Source organism: Helicoverpa armigera, chromosome 14 (assembly GCF_030705265.1).
Source record: "Helicoverpa armigera isolate CAAS_96S chromosome 14, ASM3070526v1, whole genome shotgun sequence".
In the NCBI taxonomy this organism is placed as follows: domain Eukaryota; kingdom Metazoa; phylum Arthropoda; class Insecta; order Lepidoptera; family Noctuidae; genus Helicoverpa; species Helicoverpa armigera.
Window position 1 is genome coordinate 3417280 of NC_087133.1, and position 14565 is coordinate 3431844.

The 14565-nt window shown below is 34.1% G+C and overlaps 1 protein-coding gene across 1 annotated transcript in view; it reads right to left on the reverse strand.

The window, feature by feature from the left end:
• Window positions 1–2212: 2212 nt before the first annotated feature.
• Window positions 2213–14565, reverse strand: part of LOC110380304 (insulin-like growth factor-binding protein-like 1) — a 43349-nt gene continuing 30996 nt past the window's right edge. The window contains exons 2-3 of the mRNA XM_021340252.3: window positions 6041–6286; window positions 2213–3256 (exon numbers count right to left, since the gene is read on the reverse strand). Of these exons, the coding sequence (XP_021195927.1) occupies window positions 3148–3256; window positions 6041–6192 (261 nt within the window). The 5' untranslated portion in view covers window positions 6193–6286 and the 3' untranslated portion in view covers window positions 2213–3147. The remainder of the gene's footprint in view (window positions 3257–6040; window positions 6287–14565) is intronic.

A 14565-nucleotide genomic window follows, 5' to 3' on the forward strand; every position in this document is an offset into this window, starting at 1 on the left:
ATCACATTTTGAATTTCGATTTTCGAATTCGATGTGAATATATTTTTAGTCCGATTCTCTTCATTCGCACGCCACACACGTATGCATATGAAGACGAGCGTGTAAAAATACTTTCTGAATTCAACGTAATATGATTTCGCATTGAAATACATACATTTCAGAGAGAGTTGAATGCAAATGTTTATAATTTACACCATTGATAGCGGCTTGTAACACTTCCGTGTTGCAACTAGGGAGTGAATAAAATGTGCTAATGAATGCAATTTTCGTCAGGAATAATTTGAAAGTCGCATTCAGTAAACTGAAAATTTTTGCGGTAGTATTTTAGAGCTTATGTTAGTTGAGTATCTATTCAACTTATTTTGCTTTCTTATCCCACGAAGACATTTTATGATGAGTCGATACGTATATTTAATTTTTACAGTAAAGACCTAATTTATTTTGTCCACCATTTATTTGACTGGTATGTTGTTTTTTTTTTTGTTGGAAATATTTTCATAGAAAAGTAATTAAATTAAGTACCACAATAGTATATTGAGAAGCTTTGAAGGACAATGGACAAGCTGTTAATTGAAGATAACAAGGTACATTAAAACAAACATGGAACAGATTTTTAACTTATTTATTCAATATGTGCACAGTTAACGAGTAGCTCTGAATTATTTATACAACTTATAACATAGTTACTCAATATTCAGGTTACATTTTCGTTTAGACACGCTAGAGCTGACTCCTAAAATTAGCGAACTAAATCGATGAGGTGTCTGGATTCAGATCATTATTCTCGTCGCCGCATCGGAAAAGGTCACAGCGGTAATTAAAGCAAAGACTTGAGATAGGTACTATTTTCAATTTCGTTGATCAACATAATTATGACGTCATCGATTTAATGGGATTCCTTTTTAAGGTACATTTTGAAGGCTAGCTGCCGACTGCAACTGCTAACTGCGTTCCGTGACTGTATAAAAACGTTCGCAGCTGTACTGCACTACTGGTTTGTATGTATTTACATGAGACCATTTTGGCAGTAGTATGTGCAGTCACACTCAGTTATCAAACGATTTTTTATTAATTTATGCAGTCGGTGCAAGTACGGCCGTCTGTTGCAGTTGGCAGCTAGCATTCAAAACGCACCTTTATCCTGTATTGAATAATTCTAATTTCCAAAACCAAGTACATGTTCGAATAGTCTAAATAAAATAGAATCGAATATAAAAACTAAATGACGGTTTCATTTGTTTTTGATTACAGACTATGAAACCTTACGACCAGCGATTTTTTCACAAATCGCTTTACAATAATATTTTTTTAGTGTCATGGAGAATAACTGAGCCAAAATTACATTTTGATCGAAAGTGATTTTTCGTTCCACGTGAAAATATATTACACGAACCGTCTGCAGGGAAATTCAAGATGGCGAAAGTTCTAATTTCAAAGCCTTGGGTATTGGAAACTGAAAATTGCTTCTCAACTTATTGTAACTTAATATACAGCTCATATTTAAGTATCAGGTAATGTTCACAGGTCAAATTCAAAAAGATCTTATTACACATTGGGATACCAGAAACATTTTGCAAATCATCACTATATGCTATATTTTAGGCTCTATTCACATTGCAGCAATACTTATATATATATTTTTTACGATACGACGGTTTGGATAATGAAAAAGTACTTAAAATTTGATAAAAAAATAACCTTTAAATAATAAACATTTGAGCTTAGAGTCGTATAGCGATATAAATATGAAATATACATGTTGATTGAATTCATGGGGTACTTACTTCTAGAACCGTTTATTTCAGTATGCCAGTTACAAACCTATGTATCTAAATATACATACAAGATAAAAATGCTATTCAGACCATATTTACAGAACTAAGAAATTTTAATACGTACATTTATCAACTTAATTCTACATGTAACCTGGAAGCACACAGAAATATAGATAGATACACTATAATTTTATTACATCGTTTAATATTATACAAATGTCATTTAATCATGGTTTTTTTTCATAAATAATATTTTTAGCCATTAATTGTCTATGGTCAGATAACTGCAACATTTATTACGTAAGTATTCTAATTTTGAATGTTTAAATGAACATTTTTATTAGTTTTAATTTATGTACAATTTGCGCGATGCAAACTTAGATTTAAGCAAGTCCATTGGAGCATGTCTGACAACTTAACCCAGAAATATGTTCTTTTCAATGGAAATATATTTTTACTTACATTTAATTACTTATTCGTTTTAGAATTTTCACTTTAATTAATTTTACATACAAAAATATTTTCCAATTCGGTTCTTCCACCCACTTCCTTCATCGATATTATCTTTTATTAATAGCATTTAATCAGACATGCTCTATTGGAAAGGGTTCATTAATTAATATGTAATTACAAAATATCATTACCAACATTTTACAGACATAATTTTAACGATGGCAAATTAATCATTTAATTAAAGCACATACTTATTCCACGCTTGGGTTCACCAATGATTAAAGAAAATCTTAAAATAAGATTTAACATACGGCAGAGAAAATAATGTTCTGTATATTTAATGGAATTATATTACTTAGGCGTTTACCGAGAATCCTTTCGGGTTCACGTTTCACAGAGAAAGTTGTAACACAATACCTTTTGTCCGTATGTAACAACACATTAGCTGTTTATGTAACACGTCGAAACTTTTCCGATACATCATCAGATATAAAAGTACAGACGTGACACAAAAAAGAACATTCGAACATAATGAACAAAGCGAATCGGTAAAAAGATTACGTAATATTCCAGAAAAAAGTATTTTGTCTGACGTCGTTAAATTCAAAAACCTTCACGCAGCTGAATGGATGTATTACGAATGAAAAGCACAAAGATCTCGATTTAATCGCGCCTCCCTCGGGTTAGGGGCATTAAAATGAAATTTGCGCTCGTTCAAGAAAATAATCTTTAGAACATATCGACATAGTAACAATACTCGTTCGTAATGTCTCTGTTACAAACGCATGCATTTTATTGTCACCCAATATGAAGCTTCGGCGTCTACTTCCGCATGGTCCTCTCGTTGGCTACGTTGTCAGAGATATGTATTGTTTCTATCAACACTATACACATATATTACAGGTGAGTACACTTTCGTTCACGTTATTGGGGTGCACGACCCGTCCATACACTTGAGTCCCGGCTCACATGTCCCACTAAACCCGCCGCAGTCCTCTCCTAACGTCCTCGCGCATACTTTACAGCATCTGGAAAAATAAACTCGTCTTAAATTTCGTTATCGGGCTTAGGCACTTTTTTGTGCACTTAGGTGTAATCGTTTTCTCCCTTGTGGTGAGATAAATCTGTTCAATTTTTCCACAGTTATACTGTTCATTCATTCATGATAATGAGTTCTGGTTGTTGCTAGGGAGTTTATGACGCCATTTTTTCCATCTTATAGGCTAAGAAATCGTGAGGGGTGGGCCTTTTGGGAGATCATATCTTTTTTGGATTTATTCACTTGTATAAGTTCTGAGACTAATTTAGGTAATGCTAGCCTATTTTAGAAGCGATGTGGATATTCGGTTAAATATTTCTACTTTGGGAACTACTTATTAAAAATAAATGTCAAACGGTCAAGAATAAGCTACAATTAAAGTAGGGCCAATTATATCGAAGCAAAAATACCCCAACATTACAGAGTCTAAAATTATCCCAAGAGTCCTCATCGAACCAATCACGACCCAATAAACTGTAATATTAATCCGCTAAAAAGTCAAAGAGACCAAACTTGAAAATTGCTTTTGGATTTTTGTTTGTATTTATAAATCGGTGGTGAGCAAGTTCCTCGGGTCTCAGTAATTGCATTAGCCGGCCGACTTCCCTATTTTTGAAGATCACGGACAAACTTTCACTAAGTGGATCAGCCCTCGGCGAAGCAAGAAAAGTTTTTTGGTAAAAGCCAACGTAATTACCTGAAGATAGAGATTTTGCGTCATAGACTAATTTGGTACAGGATATAATATCTTTGTGGTAGCGTAATGTACTTTTATCGGTTATTGGATTCGTTTTACTATAATTAAAGATCCCCATCTTTGGAAAGAAAACCGATGGGTTAGCTGTTTATGGCATCTACATTTTCTCATCAATGTTACCATATCTTCATTAATATTGCAGCAAAATATTTCTGATTCAATAACTTAATAAAACGGCAACAAGTTATGTACATTTTGTTTCTTCTTCCAGTGAACTATTAAAATAGCCTATTGACCTACATCTGAGGCTATGTCCCCGCAGTAAAGATATCGAACAAGTTGCTCTACTGGCAACTATACTCATTTGATGTCGACTGATAAGATGCTCTATTAATTTTCCACCTACACAGAAATAAATGACATTTCTGATAGATTAAAATGAACCTACGAGATATTGTCTAATTGTGTACGTCAGATGTGTTTTATGTTTTGCCAACTTTATAGAAATGTCTACGTTTTACAGCAGACATCATGACCTGCTTAACCTTTCCCCAATCATGTTTGACACGGCTGCATACAGAAATACCTACTTCTATCAACAGGAAGCTAGGTAAAGGTAGGTTAGATAAAATATATAAAAACTATATTTTGTACACAGGAGAAAGATATACAAGAAATGATATTAAAATTACACATCAGAGAATAAAATTGACCAGCGTTCCACAGTACGCAGTAAATATTTCTGTATTTCACAGTGAACGAATCGTTGGAAAAAGCTTATCTCTTCATGTATTTCTAAACGTTTCCCTCGTACATTTTTCACACAAATCCTATCCCACGTTCGACCATTTTGTTTCGTACATCTGCGGGATAAAGGGCTTGTCTAAATAAAATATTCGATTCAAACGTGTCAGTAGCCGTTCTTCATATTTTGTAACATTCAAAGTTTACAATTGAAAGAAATATTGCATGGATTCTCTGTGCAGCTTACGTTATCAGCGTACGTTGGTATGATATTAAAATAGTTGATATGACATTTTAATGACGTAAATTGAAAACTTATTTTAATTGAAAACGTAGATACTGATACATTTAAAATTTATTATTCAGATGAGTTTTAAATAAATACTTAATGATACAGACAAGCAAATTCAAATAGCTCCGATTGCGCCGCTCACGCTTGCTAGATTTTATTTTATCGTGTGATATTTTATGTTCAGTTTACAGGTAAGAGGAAACAAACGTTTATTTTTTATAAGTCTGCGGATATGAACTCTCATACCAAGTCTATTTAATTTCTTTTGCAAGTCGATAGAATAATAACAATGGTAAGATTACGTTTGGCACAATAATACTATCTACGAAATATTTTTCTTTTATAAATAACAATTTTGCTACTCATAGTAAATCCTTCAACAATAGTAAATAATAACCTAAAATTCTTATCATTGTTTCCCAAAATAACACGAACCCAGCCTTCCATTATCTCCGAGCTGTGTTTAAGAACCTTTAAAAGCGTACTTATAAAATAAATTTCTTTTATTATAATTATTAAGTGCTTCTTTCCTTCTTAAGAGTTAAAAATTTAAGAACAACTGAAATGAAAGGGGTAAAAGTCGAAAGGACATGGCTGGCAAGAGGTCTGAGCAAAAAGTTTTCACTTCTAAGCGTTTTCGCTCGGTTGAAACTTGAAACATTTATTGGTTACTTTTAATTAATTAGTTTAGTAATCTGAGAGAACGTATCTAGTATCTAATTACTTTAATTTAAGATTAATTTGACACTAACCAAATAATTAGCGGGAGATAAATTTTCAACCTTTGGGTTTGAATGAAAAAAATAATGATGATAAATTGAACGTTTTGGAAGGCATAAAAGTTATGAGATTCAAGCCAAGTTTTTCAATAACTAGTTTCTTTCATTCTATTGAAATACATTCAGAAAACTGAGAATAAAATAATGATGTCGAGATATTTCCAGAAACTAATGATATATGACTTTATTACACAACCAAAATAAAAATGACGAGCCATACGAGAGGTATTAACAAAACTGAAGGCATCAACATTCTCTCACCTGCACGGATCCCAAACCACGATCCCCATGCCTGGACAGCCACTAGGCTCCAACACCTCGCACTCCCTGGGGTTGCAGACGCAGTCCCAGCCGCGTACTGCCCCCACTACCACCACCAACGCCACCATCGCCAGCCAACTGCCCCTGCTCATGCTGAGCACATCACCATGCGAGGACTCTGCTATAGTGTGATGAGCCCATAGTTGCGCCTTTGCTTTTCAAGTTCGGTGGCTTGATGTGCGCATTCTGGAACAATTGAGAAGTATGGTTAGATGTGAAGAGATTTTAGGTTACATGGACAGACTAGACAATGACGTGAGAAAAAAATATGGAACAGTTAATTCAGGGAACAACCACTTGCTAAAATAAGTACAAATCATTCTGGAATTTGTAGAGCTGGAAAAAAAAATAGATTAAACCATATTAGGGTAGTGAAGTTTTTCTTATCACATCGGAATAGTTACTTCGGAGAACCACATCTTGTTAAAGTAACTTCAAAACACTCTGGAATAGATGGAGCTAGGAACAAATTGCTAATTTTTAAAATATCAGCAATAATAATGATACGTATATTGAAAAACGTGTCGAGATATTTGTTAAGATTGCGTAACAGTTCTAGTAATTCATAATTATTTAAATACGTATCGGCCTCATATTCGCGAAAACGGATAATAAATCGTTTTAATTATTAACAGCTAAGTAGGTATAAGCTGAAGATTTATTTACAGAAAATGGAAATCCATTAACGTAGGTCCTTTTAGCAAACGCCATGGCACCGAAAGGTTTCCTTGAAGGAGTCAAACCTACTCCTTTTATTCTCTTAATATAATATTACTTCAAAGAGATTAAATAACACCAACGCGATAAGCTAGCAAACCCTCCCATTGAAACAATTTAATTTCGAATACAAATACTTAAATTTCAGAAGCCATTGAATCAACTCAGATCGAAGTAAATGTTTAATTAAAATGGTTCAATTGAAAATGTAACCTTGACTTTTAGATATTATGTTTTAAGCCTTTGAGTCTAGCGTATATTATATACATACTTATAATCTAGGACCACATAGTTCGGAAATCGAGAAAGCACACAGGTTTCTTTTTACTTGATTGTTACTTGGTTTTTTCTCAGAATCCGTTAATAGATAGTTGATATATAAAAATACATAGTTCCAAAAGATGCCTATTTCATTAGTTTTTATTTTAGTACTTTGTAAAGTATTCTCATAGTTATTAACTGTAGGTCAAACTCACTAAAACCAAAAAGTATCTATGAACTTACTTTTATAACTATCATCATAAATTGTGAAGCATATTTCGGCTGTAGGTACATTTCAAAAGCCATCTAACGTAACATTATACCTAAAGTTACAATTGAAAACTTCGAAGTGCAAATAGAAGTTAATAGGGGCTCACAAACTGGTGAACTTTAACTACAGCGTATTAATTAGAAATATAACTTTGATACACATCGGCGTAACTTTGAAACTTGCAGCTCTGATATTTACCTTGACTCGATTCCTGCTCGACTTTTTGTTTGATTTCATATCGTTTATAATTTGTTTTGGATGTTTTGTACTTAGGTTGATATTTTACAACTCTCCTATTGATAAGATCACTATATCAATATACCTAATTAATCAGTCCTCGTTGAGTCTTTTCCAAATATAAACTCAAAAACTATTGATCGAAATAGATGGAATGAGGAATTTGTGAGAAAGATTTGAGTACGGTAATCAAGATTTGAGTCAATAAATGATGATTGTTACATAATATTTTATTAGTAGCTTAAAAATTTATAATGTTACTCGTGAGATGAAGCCAGACAAGAATAAGAAAACATGCTGCGCCGACCCCAAATAAAAAATACGGGATAAGGTCAGATGGATGACGATATTTCAAAATTTTCAGATCTAGAACTTTCACTAAGCTTTGAAAGATGTACGAAACTTTATCATCCTTTGATATATTACGATCTCGTTCACTTGCGGTGGTATTTGAATAGTGCTTTCATTTATTTCGATTTAATCAGCAAAAGTGTCCCGATATCTGGCGAACCCACAAATAGATTTCCAATCGTCCTTTACAGCAAGCTATATGACCTACTTTGTCTGCGTTTTCAAGTTGGAAATTCGTCAACTATTTTATAAATGGGAGAGCACTAGCAAATATAAAATAATTAGTAACATATGGATGATATTTTATATTTTTTGATGACTTAAGTAAAGTCATCAAAAAATATAAAATAAAGTAACTGCATATCAAAACTGATTTTTTTTTGCAGATTTTAGAATATTTTGTCTTACTGACAATAAACGAATCATCCTGAAATAAGTGTATTAGTAATTTAATCTGCAACTTAAGAAGTGCTTGATTCGACTAACCCAACAAAATATTCCACGCCAAATCAAAATAACCTAACTTAAGAGTCCCTGAAAGTATTTCTTCCTTGTTTTAAAATGTGTCTCATTCTGTTATCCTCAGGGACACGTAAGCAAACGTCCGTTGTCACCTGCAAATATTTTCATAACATCTCTACAAAAGAGTTCTTCAAAGGAAATGTCGAGAATTCTTTTGTTTTACTTTTTGCTCACGGATAGACATTGTGATTGTGACCTAATTCTTGCCTTTTCTCGTACAATATTGTAAAGATTGTATATAGTTTTTGGATGTACAATACGTAACTTGAAATTAATATTAAATTGATATTTGTAAGTACTACGTGTATTTATAAAATTAAACACCGATACGTGCCTAGATAAGACCTAAAATAAATGCCAAATCGGTACAGCAACCATTAGAGAGTGGGGAATTGCGGACGCGGGTAAAACGGACTAGCATGTATCTACTCACTCCTTCCCCCCGCGGCAGCCCGGTGCTGTCATCTGTTTCTTTAAGCCATTTTAGTGCCACGCAAAAACTTACGACAGCCGGCTGCGCACAGTTTGAACGGTAGGTAATTTTTTTTAAAAAAGTGCATAATGATCTAATTTTCAGTGTTTTTCAATTCAAGGGACAAGTCTGTATACTAAGTGATGGTAAAAAGTTATATTTTCTATGGATAGCTTTGTCAATGGGGTTTGCAGCGCCAATGTTTGTTTTTATGGAACGTTTTCATAACTTACAAATTTCTCTCTTTGATTTAAAAATACCCAGTTAGGTTAATTGCGGACAAGCCTCGTGGGGTAAATACGTACGTCCGCAATTACCCCTAATTCGATAAACTATTATGAAATTAATCAATAACTACTCATTTTTAAATGCCTCGGAAATACATATATGTTATAAGAAAAAAATCGAATCATTACAAAAAGCTGTACAAGAAATAAAAAACCCGTGGATAACTTTTCGTCAGGCGGAAGAAAAATATGGTATTCCCAGAGCTGGGTATTTGTTTGACAAAGTGAAAAAGGGCAGTGTTTCTACAATACCAAAGAGAGGATAAAATCCGTTTTTAACGAAATGCAAGAAAACTAACTTAAAATCTTGATTAGAATGTTGATGTTGAAATGTTGATTACTTTTGCATTTATTGTCAGGAAGTGATCCTCCCACCGAAGACTGGATTATGTGTTGAAAGTATGGGTAACAAGTGGGCTCATGAGAACTGCACTGCAGGAAGTTCTTCTAAAGACTTTTGCCAGTGATTTTTGCTAGGTCCACCTAGTCCGTAAATACCCCATGCTGTCCGTAATTAACCCAGGGTCAGTCCGAATTTACCCCGAGGGCTACGGGTAAATACGGACTGACAAGGTTTTGTTTTTGCTAAAAATATTATATTTATTGATTGGTCTCGTATAAAAAGTATAATTGATTTTGTAGACAAATAACTAAAGATTGATAATTAATAAAGACAGACTGATTATTACTAATAGGACGAATGTTGTGCGTTATTTCCCTTCAGCGTCCGCAATTCCCCCACTCTCCCCTAAATTTAACAATATAATACTAAACCGTGACATGATTATAATTCGCGTCGATACACACGAATAAATGTCAAACGCGCTCCCAATTTAGCCGCATTAAATCGGTGTACAATACAGTTGCTATGATCGAGTGCTTCAAGTTGGAATCGATACTCGTAACTATCGTTAAGTACATTCGATTCTGTTAATGTTCGCTCGTTCATCAGAAGTTGATTTTTATTAGCGGTTCGACTCGAAGCCGCCGAGGCGATTATCGATGGGAGCCACCCACAGCTATCAGAATGAACCCATTTGTCTGAGGCCAGTCGTTTGCCAATTCACGTACAACTATTTTCTCTTTGTGCTGAACTAAAGAAATTCTACGCGGTCCCATGGTCATCGATTAATTACTGCCATCTGATATGTGGCGCCTTTTATGGATAATTTGTTTAAATGAGCAAATATTTCAATTACGTTTGTAACTGATGTCAAAGTAATTAAATAAATTAGCCATCGAATTTGTCAAATTGGCGATGGCCACTAATGAATTCAATTATAACGTTCGATTTTACATTCAATGATGATTTTATCATAACAATTTATTTTTAATAATTGTTTTACCAAAATACTTTCAATAAACTCCGACTGCACATTTATGTACCCAATTGTAAAATCTTTGCAAAAGGTTTTAATTACATTAATTTTGATCAACTGATTGAGTATGAACACACGCTTGTTAAAGCGTCGCTTGGCAACTACTAACTACAAGATATACATACATATATAATTATTTAGTTACCAAGCAAAGCCTTTCTCAAGTTGCTATATTTAGAACAATTAGAATAATTACACGTAGACGAATCTCTGTCTCCGTCTGAAACATCTGCATAATATTACTTCAAAGGCAGATTCCCGAATAGAAGTGATGGGCGAGTGAGTTTGAATGGGCCCCAGGCCTCAAGCCTTGCCAGCAAGACGAGTAGCAGCTGGTATTCATCGTCCGAGTTACTGCCAAACTCGTGTACCTATAAACGCAGACTTTATGACTCAAACTAAATCAGCCACGATTGAATTTATTGTTACTACGCTTTGGCAGCCTCAACGTCAAAGGTAGTGTAATTTTAGTTCCGGAATTTAATAATTAAATTCATGTAACGATGAAAAATATAATAAAGATGGTACGTTACAAATCTGGGTCGGTATGTTGTGCTAAAAATACTCTTGCGTAGTTGAAGTGCTCTTGAATGTTCGCTACGCGTAGACGCTACGGCGTAGCACCCGTGATGGTGCTACGTGAATATGATTTTCAAAATGTTTGCATAAAAACTATGAGGAGATAAATATTCATATTGCATTTATTCGAAGGAAAAAATATGTGTTTCACATTTTTATTTTGTTTTCTGAAGAGATACAAGATTACCAGGTGCACGGAGTTTCGTTTATAAGGTGGACCACAAACACCTACTTCATTGCTTATGTATTGAAACATACCTAGTCACTATCATGTACATATTTTTTTGTTTGCAGTCCAGAAACTCACACGTTTAATTATATACATGCCAGAATAATTTTGTTTTAAAGATATAAGAACCCATTGAACCTAAAACAATGTTAAGTTTATTTATGACACTTGCACACATTGTAAGCTGTACACACGACAGAAGCCTGGAGGCATCACATAACTAATGCTGCACCTATAACCTCATTTAGCGCGAGCCGCGACGCAATCAATCACGCGTGGCCTTAATAATGTCACGCTGTTTCTCCCGTATTATTGATATTAACTTGTAAGGACTTTTCTTGAGACATGACGTTTCTAGAAAGATTTTTTTTATAACTGAAGGATTTAAAATAATATCGAAATAAGAATATAGGTATTACAACTTAAAATAATTGTAGGTACCTAATAAGCATAATGAGTCTAATAATTTTGTCAAAACTTCAGATAAAACTGTTGTGTATGAACCATAATACTGACGAGTCAGCTATTTCCCTCACCGCAAAAAAGAATAGCCTATGTTTGTACAAATGCATTTATAACATTGGTAAGGATTGGACAAGACTTTTAAATATGAATACCCATGAAGAGATACCTAAAGTCTTTATGAATCAACCTTACCTTCATATCAAAACACTTTAAAACATAAGTAATAAACACGTTTACATAATGGAAACCGCACTAATAGGGAATGCTCGACTGAAATCAATCAAGCACTGCTTTATAACGACGTCACAGATACCATAGCAATGTTATGACTTTATCAACGTAACGTAACGTGCCCTCTGTAAAATATACTCTATGTATACGGTATACGACTGTAATTGTTTTGTACAGCAAAGGAAGCATGTTTGTGACTTGTAATCAAACAAATGAAGATAGGTATAAGTCAGTGCTTTATGCGGGTTTTTAAGGTAATGCAGTTGCAGCTAAAAGGTGCTCGAATGTAAAATTACTAAAAAAATCTGTATGTAACCCGTAAATAGCTCATCTTTTGCCTCAAGATACAAGAAAGATAACCATTTAATTTAGTACCTAGTTTAGTTATAACCTAGTTGTATTTATTATAACAACATCAGACCATATTTATGCTCTAACTGCTAATATTGAAAACCCTCGGTCGTGGTGGCCTAGTGGTTGACTTAACTGCAACAGTATTTATATCTTGGACACTAATAACTTTCAAGTCTGAAATCGCCAAACTGCCTAAAGAAAGCTGGTGAATAGGTGATAATCTATTCTTTATTTGTATTAATAGAGGCATGTGCTCTGCAGTGGACCAATAAAAGGCGAATAATGCGATGGAGTACCGAAATACCGCTACCCAAATCACAATCAAAATAATTCACCGATACAACACAAAGCCACAAAGAGACAGCTCAAGTTTAAATTAGACTCTAGAACTTAAACACAGCGGGTTGCATTACGCTTGCAAATGCGCTAAATTATGTGCAATGGGACATCGACGCTGTTCGGTGCACCGCGGCGTGCACGGCAGATGCAGACTTATGTGCACTTTCATAGCTGTAGTTAGATGACACGGGTGTATTTTCTGATAGATTGCGCCTTATAGAGTCCCGATTAAGAGCTTTGTTCTACTAATTCGGGCTTTAGTGTGTGCTTCAGTTATATAAGAGATAATAGATTACGCTGATAAAAACTGCGGCCCGTGGTCAGGACTTCACACATCTGGATATAAAGTAACATCATTGATTTTTTGGCACTAATGATTGTCTAATAGTGTTAAGATTAGCGAGTTTGAGTAAATCAACTTTTCAGCTTTTTATTATTTTTATATTGAGTAGTACAGATTGAAGCATTCTAAATCAATTCAACATGGTACATAAACATAAAACAAAGAAGAAGTAATACGAATATACTGGCAAAGAAAACATAGTATCTGAACTTTGTTGTAAATAAAACATTGAATTACCACACAAACTCGCTCAGATTAGGTGCTCGTATCAGCATTAATATTCATACGTTTGGAACATTATTTAGAATCTTAACTCTCCGCAATCGAGACTTCAATGAATGGCTAAATATTCTGTGTTTGCGGTTGCATTTTCCTTTAAGTGTATGTTAGAACTTTGTGAAATGACCACGTAATTTGGATTCTGAGAATTATTTGTAGATATTTGTTAATTTAATATATCAAAGTCAAAGTTAAAGCTTTTTATTTCTTATAGACCTACTACTTAAAGGGTTTTTACGTAACGTTAAGGGCTAGGTGCACGATTTCAAGGTGTGGGTCACATAAAAGCAATTAACTTGTAGTAAAAGCAAAATTGGATTAGAAAAGAAATACCTTTCTTTATACCAACTTCAACCACAAATTAAATTTTCCTTGAAATGAATAATCAGTTAAAACCGAAATTCAATCCATTGTATCTCTAGGTCCAAGAAATACAATTTAAAATATTCCTTTCAGCCAACTCTTCAGCGAACCTCATTCTTGTAATCTAGCTTCTATCAATGACAGCCTCATATTGTCCATTTTCGCTAAAGAAAATGTTAGTAGAAGGCGCTTCTACACTCATTGTCTGATTTGAAAAATGGATTGCACTATTTTTGAACCCCTTTCACTTTGAAAGACTATTCAATCTTGTCGAAAGCTAAGCTCTTATAAAACTCGAGAAAGCGTTAAGAGCACACTGCCAACTTTTAGTCGGTCAACGGATTTTTTGAGCTCACGAGTTTGCATGAAGACGAATAGTAGTAGGTACATTACAAAAAAACGGTATTAATCCGGTATCAGAACGACTAAAAACGATCAATAGGAATCAAGTTTTTTTGTAATTGTCTTCTTTCAGATTCTTCTTCAACTGTCGTCCGACTTTTTAGTTTGCAATATGCGGGTGCTCTTATAAAACCCGAGAGAGCGTTTAATGTTACACAAACCCAAGTCAATTTCAACAAAGAATACTGTCTAGGCTGTCTCTTTTGCACAGTCGGGAGGTTATCAATGGGAGAATGTTTTAGAAGAATCCTCCAGTGTATTTTTATAGAAACCGTAAAATAATATGTTCCAATTGTTCCCATATCAACTTTCAACGTAACTGTCGGCTGTTAAACCAAGTTTATTTGTGTGCCTTCTGCCCTTTTGATGTGTGTTGCTATTGTA